Source organism: Vanacampus margaritifer, chromosome 10 (assembly GCF_051991255.1).
Source record: "Vanacampus margaritifer isolate UIUO_Vmar chromosome 10, RoL_Vmar_1.0, whole genome shotgun sequence".
NCBI classification, from domain to species: domain Eukaryota; kingdom Metazoa; phylum Chordata; class Actinopteri; order Syngnathiformes; family Syngnathidae; genus Vanacampus; species Vanacampus margaritifer.
In genome coordinates, this window is record NC_135441.1 from 23996301 (window position 1) to 24011448 (window position 15148).

The window sequence follows — 15148 nt, forward strand, 5'->3', positions numbered from 1 at the left end:
CAGGAAGTCGGCCATTTTGGCGAAATCCTGCTTGTGAATCCTCCTAAACGTACCCCAATCAGAAGCACGAACACGAAATGTTGTAACAAATCCCTTCCCGTGAGCGTTCCCATTGATACGTCCCCCCCCACTTCCTGTTCCTGGGTTGAACTTCCTGGGTGTCGCTCATGTTTCAAGCGGCGCATCAGCAGGCAGCTTGTTACCTAACACACCTTGGCAGCGGCGTCCCAGCACGCTCCACGGCTCCACCGCGCTACGCTAAGCGCGGCGCTCATTATTTATTGACGGCGGACATTCTCATGCGGCGCGCTCAGGCCTTGATGTTGATGGCGGCGCGCAGTGCACACACACGTGCACGCTTAAGTAGTTCCCGCCTGCATATTGTGGTAAGATGTCATTCAGTCCTTTACGTTGAATTATTCACTGTTGCCTAAACAAATATTTTATTGATATATTGAGTCCTGTTTGTCACAACACCGCTATTGTTTTCTTTAGCATCTTTACGTATTACTTTTAGATTTTAACTTGTAATGTATAGAAATAAAGTTGAATTTTTGAAAAAAATAAAGAATGAATGAAAAGTTAGTTGTCATGTGTTTTCCAATCAGCCAATCAGCTCCCTCGGCTACTTGTCCAGCTGTATGTCGTTGTCTCGTTAGTTTGCTTCTAATTAGTTCATTTCCATTCCTGCACGTTTGCTTCCGCTCGTCGTCTTGTCTATGTAAAGTTTAGTGTGAGTGTTTTGTTTTGTTGAATCTGTTTTGTTTTGGGACTTTCATTCATTTAGTTTATCGTTAATTTGAAAGAGTCTTGTTCTTTTTTTTTTTTATACATTTGGGTCCTCACATGACAGAAGTCACATTTTGGCAAAAAAATTTATACAATTTGCAAAGGTAAAAAAAATTGATGGATGAGACTGTTGACGTAAAAGATGTACCAGGACTTACAAATTTCATTTCTTAAATGATCAGAATTTACTTGTGTACGCTAATCAATTTTCTCCATCGCAATGAATTAAACTGATATTAACTCATTCACTGCCAATGACGGCTGTAGACGTCAAAAAATCATTTAAACTATTTCTATTAGTTAAACGTTTTTTTTCTCACTTTTGTTAGTAAGAATATGAAAACATAAAAATAAAAAAAATCCAGAAAGAAAAATAAAAAAATAAAATAAAATTGGTGTACATTTAGAAGAGATATAAAATTCGTGATTAATCGTGAGTTAAGCAGTGAAGTCATGCGATTAATTTTCAATTAAAACATATAATTGCCTGACGCCCCTAATTTTTAATAATATTTTCTTTTCTATTTATTCTTTTCTTTAAAAAAATATAGATTATTAAAAATGAGAGGTGTTGGGCGATGAAATTATTTAATCGTAATTAATCGCATGACTTTACTAGTTGTTTTTCTTTCTTTTTAAAAAAATGAAAAGATTAAAAAAAAAGATTACTAAAAATTAGGGGCATCAGGAGACTGTAATTAACAACATGACTTCACTAGTTAAAATGTTTGTTTGTTTTTTTGTTTTTTAAACAAAATATAATAAAAAATTAGGGGCACCAGGCGATTAAAATTTGTAATTGTAATTAATCACATGACTTCACTGCTTAACTCACGATTAATCACAGTTTTTTATATCTGTTCTAAATATAAAATATTTTTTTTGTCTATGTTTTCATACTCTTGTTAACAAAAATGGGAAAAAATGTTAAATTAATAGAAATAATTAAATAGAATTTGACGTCTATAGCCGTCAATGGCAGTGAATGAGTTAATAATGAATTGCCAGTCCCTCCCTTTGGAACAAAATATTAGGCAGTCTCCCACTCTATCCATTTTTAAAATCCATCTTAATACAAATTTCTACTCTTTGGCTTTTGACTCAACGTGTGACTTAGCATTGTTGCAGTGCTTTATGGTGTCTGCTGTATTTTGTGTTATTATTGATACTTATTTTATTTACTTATTTACTTACCTACTTGTTGCTATGAATGTATTAATATGAATTTTATTTACTTGTACATTTACCTACTTATGATATTTTATTTTGTTAATTTGTTTCACTTTACTGCAAAGTTGAGTTGAGTAATCGTGATTGTGTATGCGCATTTTTTGGAGCGGCAAATTATGAAGCTCCGCCCATCCGGCGATACCGAACAAATGCCACGCCCCCCCGCCCCGCCCCTCGGATCTGTTTTTGTCATCGCCACTGCTTGCTCTTAAACCTTGTGTGCAAAACAACTTCCTGTTCAAATTCAATAAGCAGCCCTCTGATCTGACGGAATAAAAGAACTGTCGTATTTTATTTTATTTTATTTTATTTGAAAGGCTGTCAAGCAAGAAAGCGGCGTGAGAGAGTTGCTTCAAGTTTGCCGATTTCAAAGCGCCAATTGATCAATTATTCAGTGGCGAGCGGCTGCGTCGCTGACATGAGCTGGGAAACAAATGAATTCCGTCCGTTTGCTGGTTCTGGTGATGACTCGTTTGCGGTCTTTTCAATCAAATCAACATGCAAATAATTAAGGTGTGAAAGAAAAAACAAAAAAAAATCAGTCATGAAATAAATGACAAAATAAGTATTTGAATGAAATTGTGATGAAAAACAAAACAAAATTGTGAATAAATAATCAAATAAAATCAAGGATGAAATTATTACAATCCCAAATGGATTCAATAAATTGTTCATGAAAAAAAGTAAAATTTAAAATTTAAAAAAACAACTCCAACTCTGTTTTGGCCCCCGTCACGACACGTCGCCACAAGCCGCGATGCGGGAAAATTTGCTGCGTTGCATTCAATTAAAAAGCTTCTTTGTTTACTATTTGACGGACAGCTTTGGAGAATGATATTAATATTGTAAACCTTTCGCTCCCGACTAAAAATATCCATTGTGGTCGTGCAGTGTGTTAATAATTTAGCTTTTTACGGAGGGAAATATTGAAATATTTACTGGCGCGCTTGTAATGTTTCTCCTTTGCTTGTCGTCACGGACTTTCAATTAAAGCCAACGAGAACTACGGTGGGCTAACTCCATTTTTGTTATGTGCAGCGAAAGTGATTACAGTTCTAGGGAAATCAATTCAGCGGGGTTCATATCTTGGTGACTTGTTTTATAGCGATGATTATTTATTTCAGATACCCCCGCAAACCCCCCATTTTGATGATATAAAATTTAGGACCCGACTGATATGGATGGATTTAACCCATTTCACATGAGTTTTAATGCGATTGGTTCATTCTAACCACAGCCGCATCCTTATTTAACTCATTCACTGCCATTGACGGCTATAGACGTCAAAAAATCATTTGAACTAGTTCTATTAGTTTAACATTTTTTTTCCACTTTTGTTAAGAGTATGTAAAACCTAGATTTTTTTTATTGTACATTTAGAACAGATTTAAAATTTGTGATTAATCGTGAGTTAACTAGTGAAGTCATGCGATTAATTCCGATTACAAATTTTAATCGCCCGGTGCCCCTAATTTTTCATAATCTTTTTTCTTTTTTGAAAAAAAAAGCAAGCAAACATTTTAACTAGTGAAGTCATGTTGTTAATAACAGTTAAAAAAAAATTGTATCTCCTGACGCACCAAATTTTTAGTAATCTTTTTTTTTTTAAAGAAAGAAAAACAACTAGTAAAGTCATGCGATTAATTACGATAAAAAAAATTAATCACCCGACGCGTCTCATTTTTAATAATCTATACAAAAAAAATTAAAGAAAAGAAAAGATTAAAAATTAGGGGCGTCAGGCGATTAAATGTTTTAATTTAAAATTAATCGCATGACTTCACTGCTTAACTCACGGTTAATCACAAATTTTATATCTGTTCTAAATTTTTCATACTTTTTCATACTCTTGTTAACAAAAGTGGAAAAAAAATGTTAAACTAATAGAAATAGTTCAAATGAATTTTTGACGTCTATAGCCGCCAATGGCAGTGAATGAGTTAAGAGGGTGTGTACACTTATGCAACCACATGACCTCAGGCTGTCTGATGTATCTCGTTCCCATTGTTTTGTATCACAGAAAGCTGACATTTGATGGGGTGTGTAGACTTTTTATACCCACTGTAAATAAAGCATGCGGAGGCTGCGTCCTTTCAAATATCACCACAAAGATACATTTGTCATCCTACGGCATTTACGATTACCGCGAGGAGGAGTCATATTGTCGCACGATGCGCACTTCACGCCTCCGGGCTACCGGCATGCTCAGAAAAATCCAGACTGCAAAAGAAAAAAAAAAAGAAAGAACGAAACAATGACTTTTACTCAACAATTATTCATTTCAAATGTCCCGGTCGAGTTTCCACATGGCGGTCATTAAAAAGGCATGAGCGCCAAACCCCCCCAAGAGAGGCCGCAATATGGAACTGAATCGCTCTGATTTGCAGACGGACGGCAGATTAAAAATAAATTGTGGTGTGAAATATTTAGAGGGATAGAAGAAGGGGGGTGTGGGGGGGGGGCGTTATTAGCGCAGATTTGCTGCCTCGGCTTTCGCGGCAAAATGGCTTTCTCTGTGGAGGAAAAAAAATCAAATTAAAATACAGTAAATAGCATAAAAAGTGACAAAAACAGAATATTAGAATAAATAAATAAAAATGATTGGGGGTGCAGTGAAAACAGATTCGAATCAGAAAATCCATTTTGATTATAAAAGATGTGAGTGTGAACTGAATCGAATTGCAACACTTTAAACAGGGATGTAATGATATCCAAACATCGCGATACGACAAGTAAAAAAAAATCACAATATTGTGTTGTTTTGCACATAACAGCAGTGACAAAGAAATGTCAGTCATGTGCTTCTAATGGCTCCGCGGCGAACGGTATCATGGTCTGTGTAGTTCAAAATGCTGTGTTAAAAGTCTCAGAGTCATGTTTTTTGACGGAAGTGGCCAAAACATTCTTAATTAAAATCAAACCGCACTAATAAACTAACCACCAGAAGGTGCTAGAACTGCACAAATGGAATACAACCTCGCCCTTTTTAACAAGACACTTTTGCTACTTTTGATATCGTGACATGACGACGACGATATTGTGGCCATTTTGAATACACAATAATGCAGATATCGTAACATTCCTAACTTTAAAGAGACTGTGTGTTATTTAGTGCCATCTAGTGGTGAACTAACAATTCATTCATTAAAAACAATATTGTATGCAAAAAAAAATTCAATCACATCAACGTATATATTTTTTAATATAATCACTAAGAACCCATTGCTAATTATTTTTACATAGCTTGTTTCTCTCTTCTTTGCTTTCGCTAGCTTCTCCCGTTAGCCGCTCCAGTTACTTCTTGCTAGCCGCTCTTTTTAGCCATTCCAGCGAGTTCTTTGAGAGCTTGCTCTTGCTAGCCGCTCACGCTAGCTCGCTCGCTCACTCCAAATAACAATTGGTAGTAATTGGTGGTAGGCTCATGAAGTGTAGTGTCTCGGAGGCGCCGAAGTCTGCTTGCTTCAAAATCATTGCATTCTATTAGTTCAACACTCGATGGCACTAAATTCTACACACTGTATCTTTAACAAAAGAAAATAAAAATAGAATAAATTCTGCAGTGTTAAATTAATGATGAGTGTAAAAATGATTAGGGACTATTTTTAGTATGATAAAATGCAATGATAAATGGTGAACTATGATGTATGCAACTTCTTTCTTTTTTTGACATATAAAAATATAGATCAAATATGGCTCTGGAGCAAAAAACGTTTGTGTGTGGCTTCTATTCAGACTGTGGTGAGCAAAAGCAAATACTGTATGCCCGGCTGCCTTCTGAGGCATTCAATTGTGAACTAACAGGGTGCGCATCAAAGCTAATCAGGCATTCAAAATGGTCACCTACGCAAACACCGTCGACCGACCCCGGACAGGTGTTTGTTTTTACTCCGCTCGTGGTTTTTTTGTTTTTTTTTACGAGTGCACATGTGCCAAATTGCCCTCAATGTCGGCTCGCGATGTTAGCAAATACATCTCACACTGTATATAAGCATTACTGAAACACTCTCACACAATACTAAAAAGCGCTAATCCACACTACTGAAACTCTTCAATTGTCACTACCGTAAAAAAAAAAACTCAAATTCTCACTACTGAAAATCTTTCACCTACACTACTGAAACTCTCACATATATCTGAATCACTCTCATTGGCACTACTCATCGTAGTTACGTACCTCTATATTCAAGTGCGCGTGCACCTCACCCTCTGACACACTAATGAAATACTCTCACACACTACTGAAGCACTTTCACTCACTACTGAAACTCTTCATTTGCACTACTGAAAAACTTACATTCACACTACTAAAACTCTCACACTCTACTGAAGCACTTTCACTCACTACTGAAACTCTTCATTTGCACTACCGAAAAACTTACATTCACACTACTAAAACTCTCACAAACATCTGAACCACTCTCATATGCACTACTCATCGCAATTATGTAACTCTATCTCTATATTCAAGTGTGCGTGCACCTCACCCTCTCACACACTAATGAAATGCTCTCTCACGCACACTACTGAAACTCTTCAATTGGCACTACCGTAAAAAAAATCTCACATTCACACTACTGAAAATCTTTCACTCACACTACTGAAACTCACACAAACGTCTGAACCACTCTCATATGCACTACTCATCGCAATTATGTAACTCTATCTCTATATTCAAGTGTGCGTGCACCTCACCCTCTCACACACTAATGAAATGCTCTCTCACGCGCACTACTGAAACTCTTCAATTGGCACTACCGTAAAAAAATCTCACATTCACACTACTGAAAATCTTTCACTCACACTACTGAAACTCACACAAACATCTGAACCACTCTCATATGCACTACTCATCGCAATTATGTAACTCTATCTCTATATTAAAGTGTGCGTGCGCCTCACCCTCTCACACACTAATGAAATGCTCTCACATTCACTCCTCATTGCATTCAAATAGGTGTGCCACTCATTCTCACAAGAACATATTCAAAAAGATAATCCCATTTATAGGAGACACTGCAGAGTGAAATAATATATGAGCAAGGTGTCCTAATCCCCATTTATTGGAAGGCAGTAGCGAGGTAATAAATGGTCTGCTTATTATTAATATATATTATATTGTTGTTGGCGTAATTGATTAACGTAACAGTATTGTATGGTGTTGATATAAAAAGTCAACACACCCCTGTTCAAATGCCAGGTTTACTGAAGTCCCTCCACCTTGACTAAGCCCACTTGGCCAAGTCCCATCTAAAAAAAACAAGGGTGTGCAGACTTTTTCTATCCATTGTATGCTGTGGATTTACTGTGATTGAGACATTTCTTTTTACTCGGGAGCTGATGTTTAGGCCTTAAACGTCTGAAGTCGCAGATTTACATACATTAATTGATACGTACAGCATCACAGGGCCTCCAAAAGCTCTTTGCATCTCTCGCTCGCGTGCGAACATCAGAATAAATAATGTAGTCAGTTTTTTTAAAACTAAAATCTCCCTTCAAAGGAACTGCGAGAATACTGACATATTGAGCATTAGACGCCATGTTTTGCCGCATAATGTTGGTCTAGGACGGAGGGTGATGCCTGAAGGATGATCAAAACATTTTAGGCAAGCTCACGTCTGCCATTTGTGACTTAAACCCCAAACAAAAATCATGAGATTTTCCCTGAGAACATAGTCCTTTTTTTTATTTATCTTAAAAGCTTACTCCTCTCACACACACACGACTGAAACACTCAATATGAGCATATTTGAGTATTTTGTGTGAGAGCATTTCAGTTATGTGTGAGTGTTTCACTTAAACCCCAAACAAAAATCATGAGATTTTTTCTAACAACATAGTCCTTTTTTCTTTTTTTTTTAATTTAGATTAAAAGCTTACTGCTCTCACAGGCACACGACTGAAACACTCAATATGAGCATATTTGAGTATTTCGTGTGAGAGCATTTCAGTTAAGTGTGAGTGTTTCACTTAAACCCCAAACAAAAATCATGAGATTTTCCTGAGCAAAGTCCTTTTTTCTAATTTACATTAAAAGCTTACTGCTCTCACACACACGACTGAAACACTCAATATGAGCATATTTGAGTATTTTTTGTGAGAGCATTTCAGTTATGTATGAGAGTGTTTCACTTAAACCCCAAACAAAAATCATGAGATTTTTTTCTGAGAACACAGTCCTTTAAAAAAAAACACGATTAAAAGCTTACTGCTCTTACACACACGACTGAAACACTTAACATGAGCATATTTGAGTATTTAGTGTGAGAGCATTTCAGTTATGTGTGAGAGTGTTTCACTTAAACCCCAAACAAAAATCATGAGATTTTTTCTGAGAACACAGTCCTTTAAAAAAGAAAAATAATTTTTTTGAAAAAAAGCTTACTGCTCTCACACACACACGACTGAAACACTCAATATGAGCACATTTAAGTATCTCGTGTGAGCGCTTTTCAGTTATGTGTGAGAGTGTTTCACTTACGTTTATAAGAGCTTTTCGGTTGTGTGTGGCCTAGGTAAGCCTTGACAGAAAATGTCCCTGAGAGCACCTCATAGGTTTTCTGCACCAGCTTTCAAGATGATGCCACTTGTAGACATCATCCCGGTCAAATGACCTATTCCATGAGCTGTGCGCTTATGTGATTGTGATGTCATGCAGCATCGTGGCGCCATCAAAGGTATCCGCCACCGCCACACGTTTTTGTCGTGTCTTCATTTACCAGGAAGGTACTAAGATATCCCGAATCCAGGTGCACAGGTACGAAGGCGGACATGGACTCTTACGGCATATTTGGCGACCGTCTGGTCCCCGGGGCCCGGCTGTACTCGGCGTCCACCAGCTACAAGGTGCTGTCGTTGCTCAGCTGCGGTACTTTCGGGAAAGTGGCCAAATGCCGCAAAATGGATAGCGACAAGACGGTGGCGGTGAAGATGATCAGGAATCAAGGCAGCTTTGCGGAACAGGCCAAGATGGAGGTAGAGTGAAACTCAGAACCGCACGCAGTCGGTGAAAAGCAGAGATATAGAAAGACCAGAGTTGGGGACTCGTGAGAGGCTTAAGTCACAGGTTGTTGTTTTTTAGACTTGTGACTCGTCCACTAAAGACTCGAGACAGCATGGCAAACTCGGGGAAACAAGGTGCTGCAGCGCTCCCGTTTTTGTAGTTTTTGCTTTAAAAGACTTTATCCGGCGAGTCGAACTTGTGGTAAAGGACTTGGACTAATTGTCAGGGACTTTTGAGACTTGACTTTGACTTGTAACCTAAAGACTTGGACTTGACTTGGACTAATTGTCAGGGACTTGAGACTTGACTTGGAATTGTAACCTAAAGACTTGGACTTGACTTTGACTCGTGGGTCAAAGGCTTGGACTTGACTTGGACTAATTGTCAGGGACTTGAGACTTGACTTTGACTTGTAACCTAAAGACTTGGACTTGACTTGGACTAATTGTCAGGGACTTGAGACTTGACTTGGAATTGTAACCTAAAGACTTGGACTTGACTTTGACTCGTGGGTCAAAGGCTTGGACTTGACTTGGACTAATTGTCAGGGACTTGAGACTTGACTTTGACTTGTAACCTAAAGACTTGGACTTGACTTTGACTCGTGGGTCAAAGACTTGGACTTGACTTTGACTCGTGGGTCAAAGGCTTGGACTTGACTTGGACTAATTGTCAGGGACTTGAGACTTGACTTGGAATTGTAACCTAAAGACTTGGGCTTGACTTTGACTCGTGGGTCAAAGACTTGGACTTGACTTGGACTAATTGTCAGGGACTTGAGACTTGACTTTGACTTGTAACCTAAAGACTTGGACTTGACTTTGACTTGTGGGTCAAAGACTTGAAACTTGACTTGGACTTGGCCTTAGAGCAGTGGTGGGCAAACTCGGTCCTCGGGCCAGAGTCCTACAGGTTTTGGATGTTTCCCTTCTCCAACACAGCTTGTAATATGATCAGCTCACCAGCAAGCTCTGCATAAGCCTGATCATGATCCTGTTGATTGGAATCAGCTTGTGTTGGAAGAGGGAAACCTCCAAAGCCTGCAGGAGTTTGCCCACCCCTGCCTTCGAGACTTGCCCCCATCCCTGAGAGAGACCATATAAAACCACTTCCCACAGACTTTGGTCAATTTTATGCTGGTGAAAAAGTTGTTGCTTAGAGTCTGAATTTTATGTTAAGATCTTCCCACCACGCTACACTCACCTTTTGGCATATCCGATCTACAGATTGACACGTTACAGAAAGTAAAAATGCTGCAGAACTCTAAAAGACACCTGGTTCTGTGGAAACGCGTCTTCAGCGACATGGGCCACATTTGTCTGGAGTTCGAGTACCTGGACAAGAGTCTTTATGATCTCATGAGGGAACGACAATTCAAACCTCTTCAAGTGAAAGAGATTCGACCCGTGGTCCATCAGGTATGTTCGACACTCGGACGCCAAGACGAAGACTCTTGATCAACCGTCCGTTATCACCTTGCAGCTGGCCAGCGCTCTCAACCACTTGAGGCACGCGCACATGATTCACGCCGACATCAAGTTGGAAAACGTCATGCTGATCGACCACCAGCGCCAACCGTACAGAATCAAAGTCGGTGACCTCGGTTTGGCTCACGGCGCTTCGGCCACCAAGCAAAACTCCAACGGTCAGAGCCACCCGTACCGGTAAGGAACTGCAAAACCAAAGACAGTGGATCCTCAGTGTCCATCTTGTTTTTGTGTTTCTATTGTTGCCATGATCATTTTCCTTTAAGGATTTTCATGATTTTGTCACGAAATTCCAAGCCACCCGTACCAGTAAGTTCTTTGGTAGTTCCTCTCGAGTCCACGAAAGTAACTATACAGAAACTCTTGCCTTGGTTGAGCATAGCTTCCGTCCGTCCGTCTTCAATTCCGCTAATCCGCGGTCGGGTCACGGGGGCAGCAGCTTTAGCAGGGAAGCCCAGACTTCTCTCTCCCCAGCCACTTCACCCAGCTCCTCCAACGGGATCCCAAGGCGTTCCCAGGCCAGCCGAGAGACGTAGTCTCTCCAGCGTGTCCTGGGTCGTCCCCGGGGCCTCCCGCAAGTGAGCATAGCTTTTCTTGATCAATTGTCATTTGTAAGAATGACCATTTTCCTTTTGAGAAAACCAATCCTTTTTCACGAAACGGAGTTCCAATGTCCAAAAGTCCAAATTGGTCAAACTGGAATATGACGGTAGATCTTCAGTATCCATCGAGTTTGAGTGCAAAATTAAACCTACCTGTAGAAAACTGAAAAACCAAAGACAGTGGTTAGTATTGAATCTTTCCTTGGTTGAGTACTGCTTTATGGGTCTATCGGCGTCCTTGCTAGGGTCGACCACAATATTTCTGAGCTTCTAAGTCAGAACCGCCTGTAAAGAACTACCAAACCAAAGACCTTATCTAGCGAGGGTACAAAAAGTAAACATCTAGAAAATCTTGACTTGGTCTAGTACTGCTTTTGCTGTCTTATTGTCGCAACTGCCTACCTCTGATGGTCCATCTTTTTGAGTCCTCGGGAACCTCTTTGCATGGACTTTCCCTGTCTTTACATGAACTAAAGTCCACTGTATTGATAACACAAATCTATATTTGATGGCCAGTAGGAATTGGGTGTTTATCTTCTCGCAGGTCTCCAGAGATTTTGTTGGGGGCTCCATACGCCGAAGCTACAGACATGTGGTCTGCCGGCTGCGTGGCGGCTTTCCTCTACATCGGCACTCACGTGTACCCCGGCAGGACGGAATACGAAACCGTAAACTACCAGATTGCATTTCCCAGCAAAGAAAGACCTCACAAATTGTCGGTAATCACGACCTCTGTGCTGTTTCTTCAGATAAAGTACATTCTAGAGACTCAAGGTCCATTTCCAGAAGACATCCTGGCCTCTGGAGAGAAGACCGGGAACTTTTTCCAGAGAGACAACAAGACCAGTTCCTGGAGAGTGAAGGCAACTTCGTTTTAAAGTGAATTTTGATGGGCAGAAGCTAAAGAAAGACTCAATGCTAACCGCGATCGTGTCCCCCCCCAGACGGCGGAATGTTACCAACAAGAGACGGGATTCACAGTACGGGACACCCGAAAGATCAAGCTGACTTCTCTCAACCACCTTCAGCAGGTATGTCAGAAAAGTCTGAAGACCTCACCGGTACGGGGACTGAACAAAAAACTGCCACCAATCACAACCCTGGTTTCCGTTTGTCTCAGCTCCAACCTTGGGTTTTTGACGGCAAATGTCCATCCGACAAAGACGTGCACGCGGACGACAAGCAGATGTTTGTGGACTTGCTGAAGGGGATGCTCCACCTCAACGCATCCCAACGACCGACCCCGCGTCAAGTGCTGGCACATCAGTTCGTCACCATGAGCCACCTGAAGCCTCATCGGGACCTCAGTCTGCAGTACGTTGGTAGCCGAGACTGGATCACAGTTTCAAGATAGGATTATGGTTTCTAATTATGGTTTCCAATCTGTCGCATAAACATCCCATTTGTCTTGCAGGGCCAAGTCGTGCTATGAGTTGATGTCGCACTGCGAGAAGGAAACGTCTCACATGAGCAAAAGGAAATCTTCAACCTTGCAGAGGACTTCCTCAAAAAGCAGCCAGAAGAAGAAGAACTCCACAAAAGTCCACAAAAAGTCCCGTGATGCAACATGTAATCCCTCCAAAAGACTAAAAACTGGCGATGAAGACGACTGCGCCAATCAAGTCAAACAACCCGACGCCAAAAAAAGCCTCTCTCGGCCCTCGAATCCCTCGAGACTGAAGTCTAAGGATGCAAAGTACATAAAGCTGAAAACCAGATTTGCGGCACGCTTCATGGAGGAGCAAAGCGCGATGGATGAGAACCAGACTTTTCAAAGTGGTCCGACTCTCAATCACCAACAACATCTCCGCCTTGGACAAGGAAGTAAACTCTTGGCCCTGGGGAAGGATCCTCCCAAAAATGTACTGTAAAGACAAAAATAGAGATGCAACTAACGATTATTTTCATAATCAATTAATCTGTCGATTATTTTGTCGATTAATTAATAAATCAGATTTAAAACATAATCATTTCCAGCCTTATATTAACCATTTCAAAAACATAAATTAATCACAATTCAGTTTCTGGTTTGATTCGTAGCATACGAAAATTGGCAAAAATGTCAATCACTGTTTTTCAAAGTAAAAGACGTTTGCAGATATTTTATTTTGACTCAACACAAAAATATGTCTCCTTTCATGAAAGACTACAGAAATTTGCGAATATTTACAGCTGGGAATGAGAAATTCGGAGGATTTGGCCTTCAAACGATTATTCGATTACCTAAAATAACTATCGATTAATTTGACAATCGATTAGTTGTCGATTCATTGTTGCACCTTTAAAAAAAACAGCACTAAATATCATTGTTCTCATTTCACACTGAGATTACCACACTTGAAAAAAATAATAAAATACGATTACTGAATGGAACAGAAGCCCGGATGGTGTTTTAAACGAGTTTAGGAGGGTTTTCAATCCAGAGATTGACTCTTTGAAATTTGGGTTTCAAACTGGCCTTCGAAGCCAGGGTTGGAGGGTTCAAATACGGGTTAATGTTCCAAAGTGGAGATGATTTCACTGTAGGTAGTTAACCTCAAACTAGGCTAAAATAAACTCATCTCTTCTCATTAAGCTTAATTTATTTTAATTTCGCTTTATCTTATCTTATTTAGCTGTAGCTAATCTCTAGCTAATTTAGTAGCATAGTAGCTCACCTCATCTAAAACTGCCAACTCGTCCCGACCCAAATATCTTCCCACCGATCACACGCAAATTGAAACCAGAATTGGAGGGTTCAAATAAGGGTTAAGGTTTCAAACTGGAGATGATTTCACTGTAGCTAGCTAACCTCGCACTAGGCTAAGCTAAACTCATCTCTTCTCATTTAGCTGAACTTTTTCCAATATAGCTTTAGCTTAGCTTCTTTAGCAGTTGTTTATCTTATTTAGCTATGTAGCTTATGTAGCTAATCTCATAAACCAGAATTGGAGGGTTCAAATAAGGGTTAAGGTTTCAAAGTGGAGATGATTTCACTGTAGGTAGCTAACCTCGCGCTAGGCTAAGCTAAACTCATCTCTTCTCATTTAGCGCAACTTTTTCTAATATACGTAGCTTTAGCTTAGCTTCTTTAGCGGTATCTTATTTTATTTAGCTGTAGCTAATCTCATTTAGTAGCATAGTAGCTCACCTCATCCGAAACTGCCGACACGTCCCCGACCCGATTATCCTGCGACCGATCACATGCCGTGATAGCAGCAGCTTTATTTATCCGGCAGAGGAGGACACCCAAATGTCACCCGGGTGCGCTCTGGCCCGGCGGCCAGGCTTAGGTGGCGAGCAAAGGTGCTGATCCAAACTGACATTTGAAAAAGTGTCGGCCGGCACAATGTGCATTCACCCGGTTACGCTTTGTTCTCTGACGGACGAAGAAGGCACAAAAACACTTTGCCGCTTTATGTCAACAAGCGAGGAAAAGTGGCGTCACTTTTCCTCCCTTGTTGATATAATAAAAGCAAAGCCTAAAATGTTACTACAGTCACACCTCTTTTGGTCAGGATTCGTTGTATGTAGCCAGTGTTGTGTGTTTCATTGGAACGCAAAGATTGAACGAATACACGAGAAAAAACTAACAAAAATAAGCTCCACATTGCCATCATGAATGCACCGAGTGGGCTGTGACGCACCGATTCCAGCGTATAATCGACCCACGCCCACACTGCGCAATATTTTTTCCCAATCGTGAATCATGTGTTTTGCAATCTTCCAGCGAAATGACACCCGCGAGGATTCCGACCACGCACACACACACACACACACACACACACACACACACTGTTTACACTCTTCGACACAAACTCATCCAAGAGAAGGACAAAGGAGTCGAAATACTTTTTTTTTTTTTTTTTTGCTGTAAAAAAATTTCATTATTCGGTCCAAGTTAAAATACATCACCGTTCTAAAATTCAATGTACAGGCAATGTTTTGAGAATTGTACAATAGTTGTGAAAAATGATTGATTATCGATCTTTAATTCATGGAGGCTTCCTCTTTTGGAAGGGTTGTCGTAAAAAATACATTTTAAAATGACAAAGCTTGAC

At 40.0% G+C, this 15148-nt stretch overlaps 1 protein-coding gene across 2 annotated transcripts; it reads left to right on the forward strand.

Annotated features, from left to right (window-relative positions):
* The first annotated feature begins 213 nt into the window (after positions 1-213).
* Positions 214-13019, forward strand: LOC144059367 (homeodomain-interacting protein kinase 1-like). 2 transcript variants are annotated; one of them, XM_077578402.1, is made up of 10 exons: positions 214-386; positions 8532-8693; positions 8766-8991; positions 10246-10437; positions 10502-10683; positions 11653-11776; positions 11858-11971; positions 12053-12139; positions 12229-12422; positions 12523-13019. In XM_077578402.1, the coding sequence occupies exons 3-10, from the start codon at positions 8788-8790 to the stop codon at positions 12977-12979; spliced, it is 1554 nt and encodes a 517-aa protein (XP_077434528.1). In that variant the 5' UTR covers positions 214-386; positions 8532-8693; positions 8766-8787; the 3' UTR covers positions 12980-13019. The 2 variants fall into 2 exon arrangements, with proteins under 2 accessions (XP_077434528.1, XP_077434529.1); XM_077578403.1 differs by lacking the exon at positions 8532-8693 and having other exon boundaries at positions 8739-8991.
* The last annotated feature ends 2129 nt before the right edge of the window (positions 13020-15148 follow it).

Excerpts from the sequence above, each read along its gene's own strand:
- LOC144059367 (XM_077578402.1), top strand. The coding sequence starts at position 8,788 with ATGGACTCTTACGGCATATTTGGCGACCGTCTGGTCCCCGGGGCCCGG. Across the intron at positions 11,972-12,052 it reads CCAGTTCCTGGAGAGTGAAG|ACGGCGGAATGTTACCAACA; the intron begins GCAACTTCGTTT and ends GTCCCCCCCCAG. Across the intron at positions 12,423-12,522 it reads CATCGGGACCTCAGTCTGCA|GGCCAAGTCGTGCTATGAGT; the intron begins GTACGTTGGTAG and ends TTTGTCTTGCAG.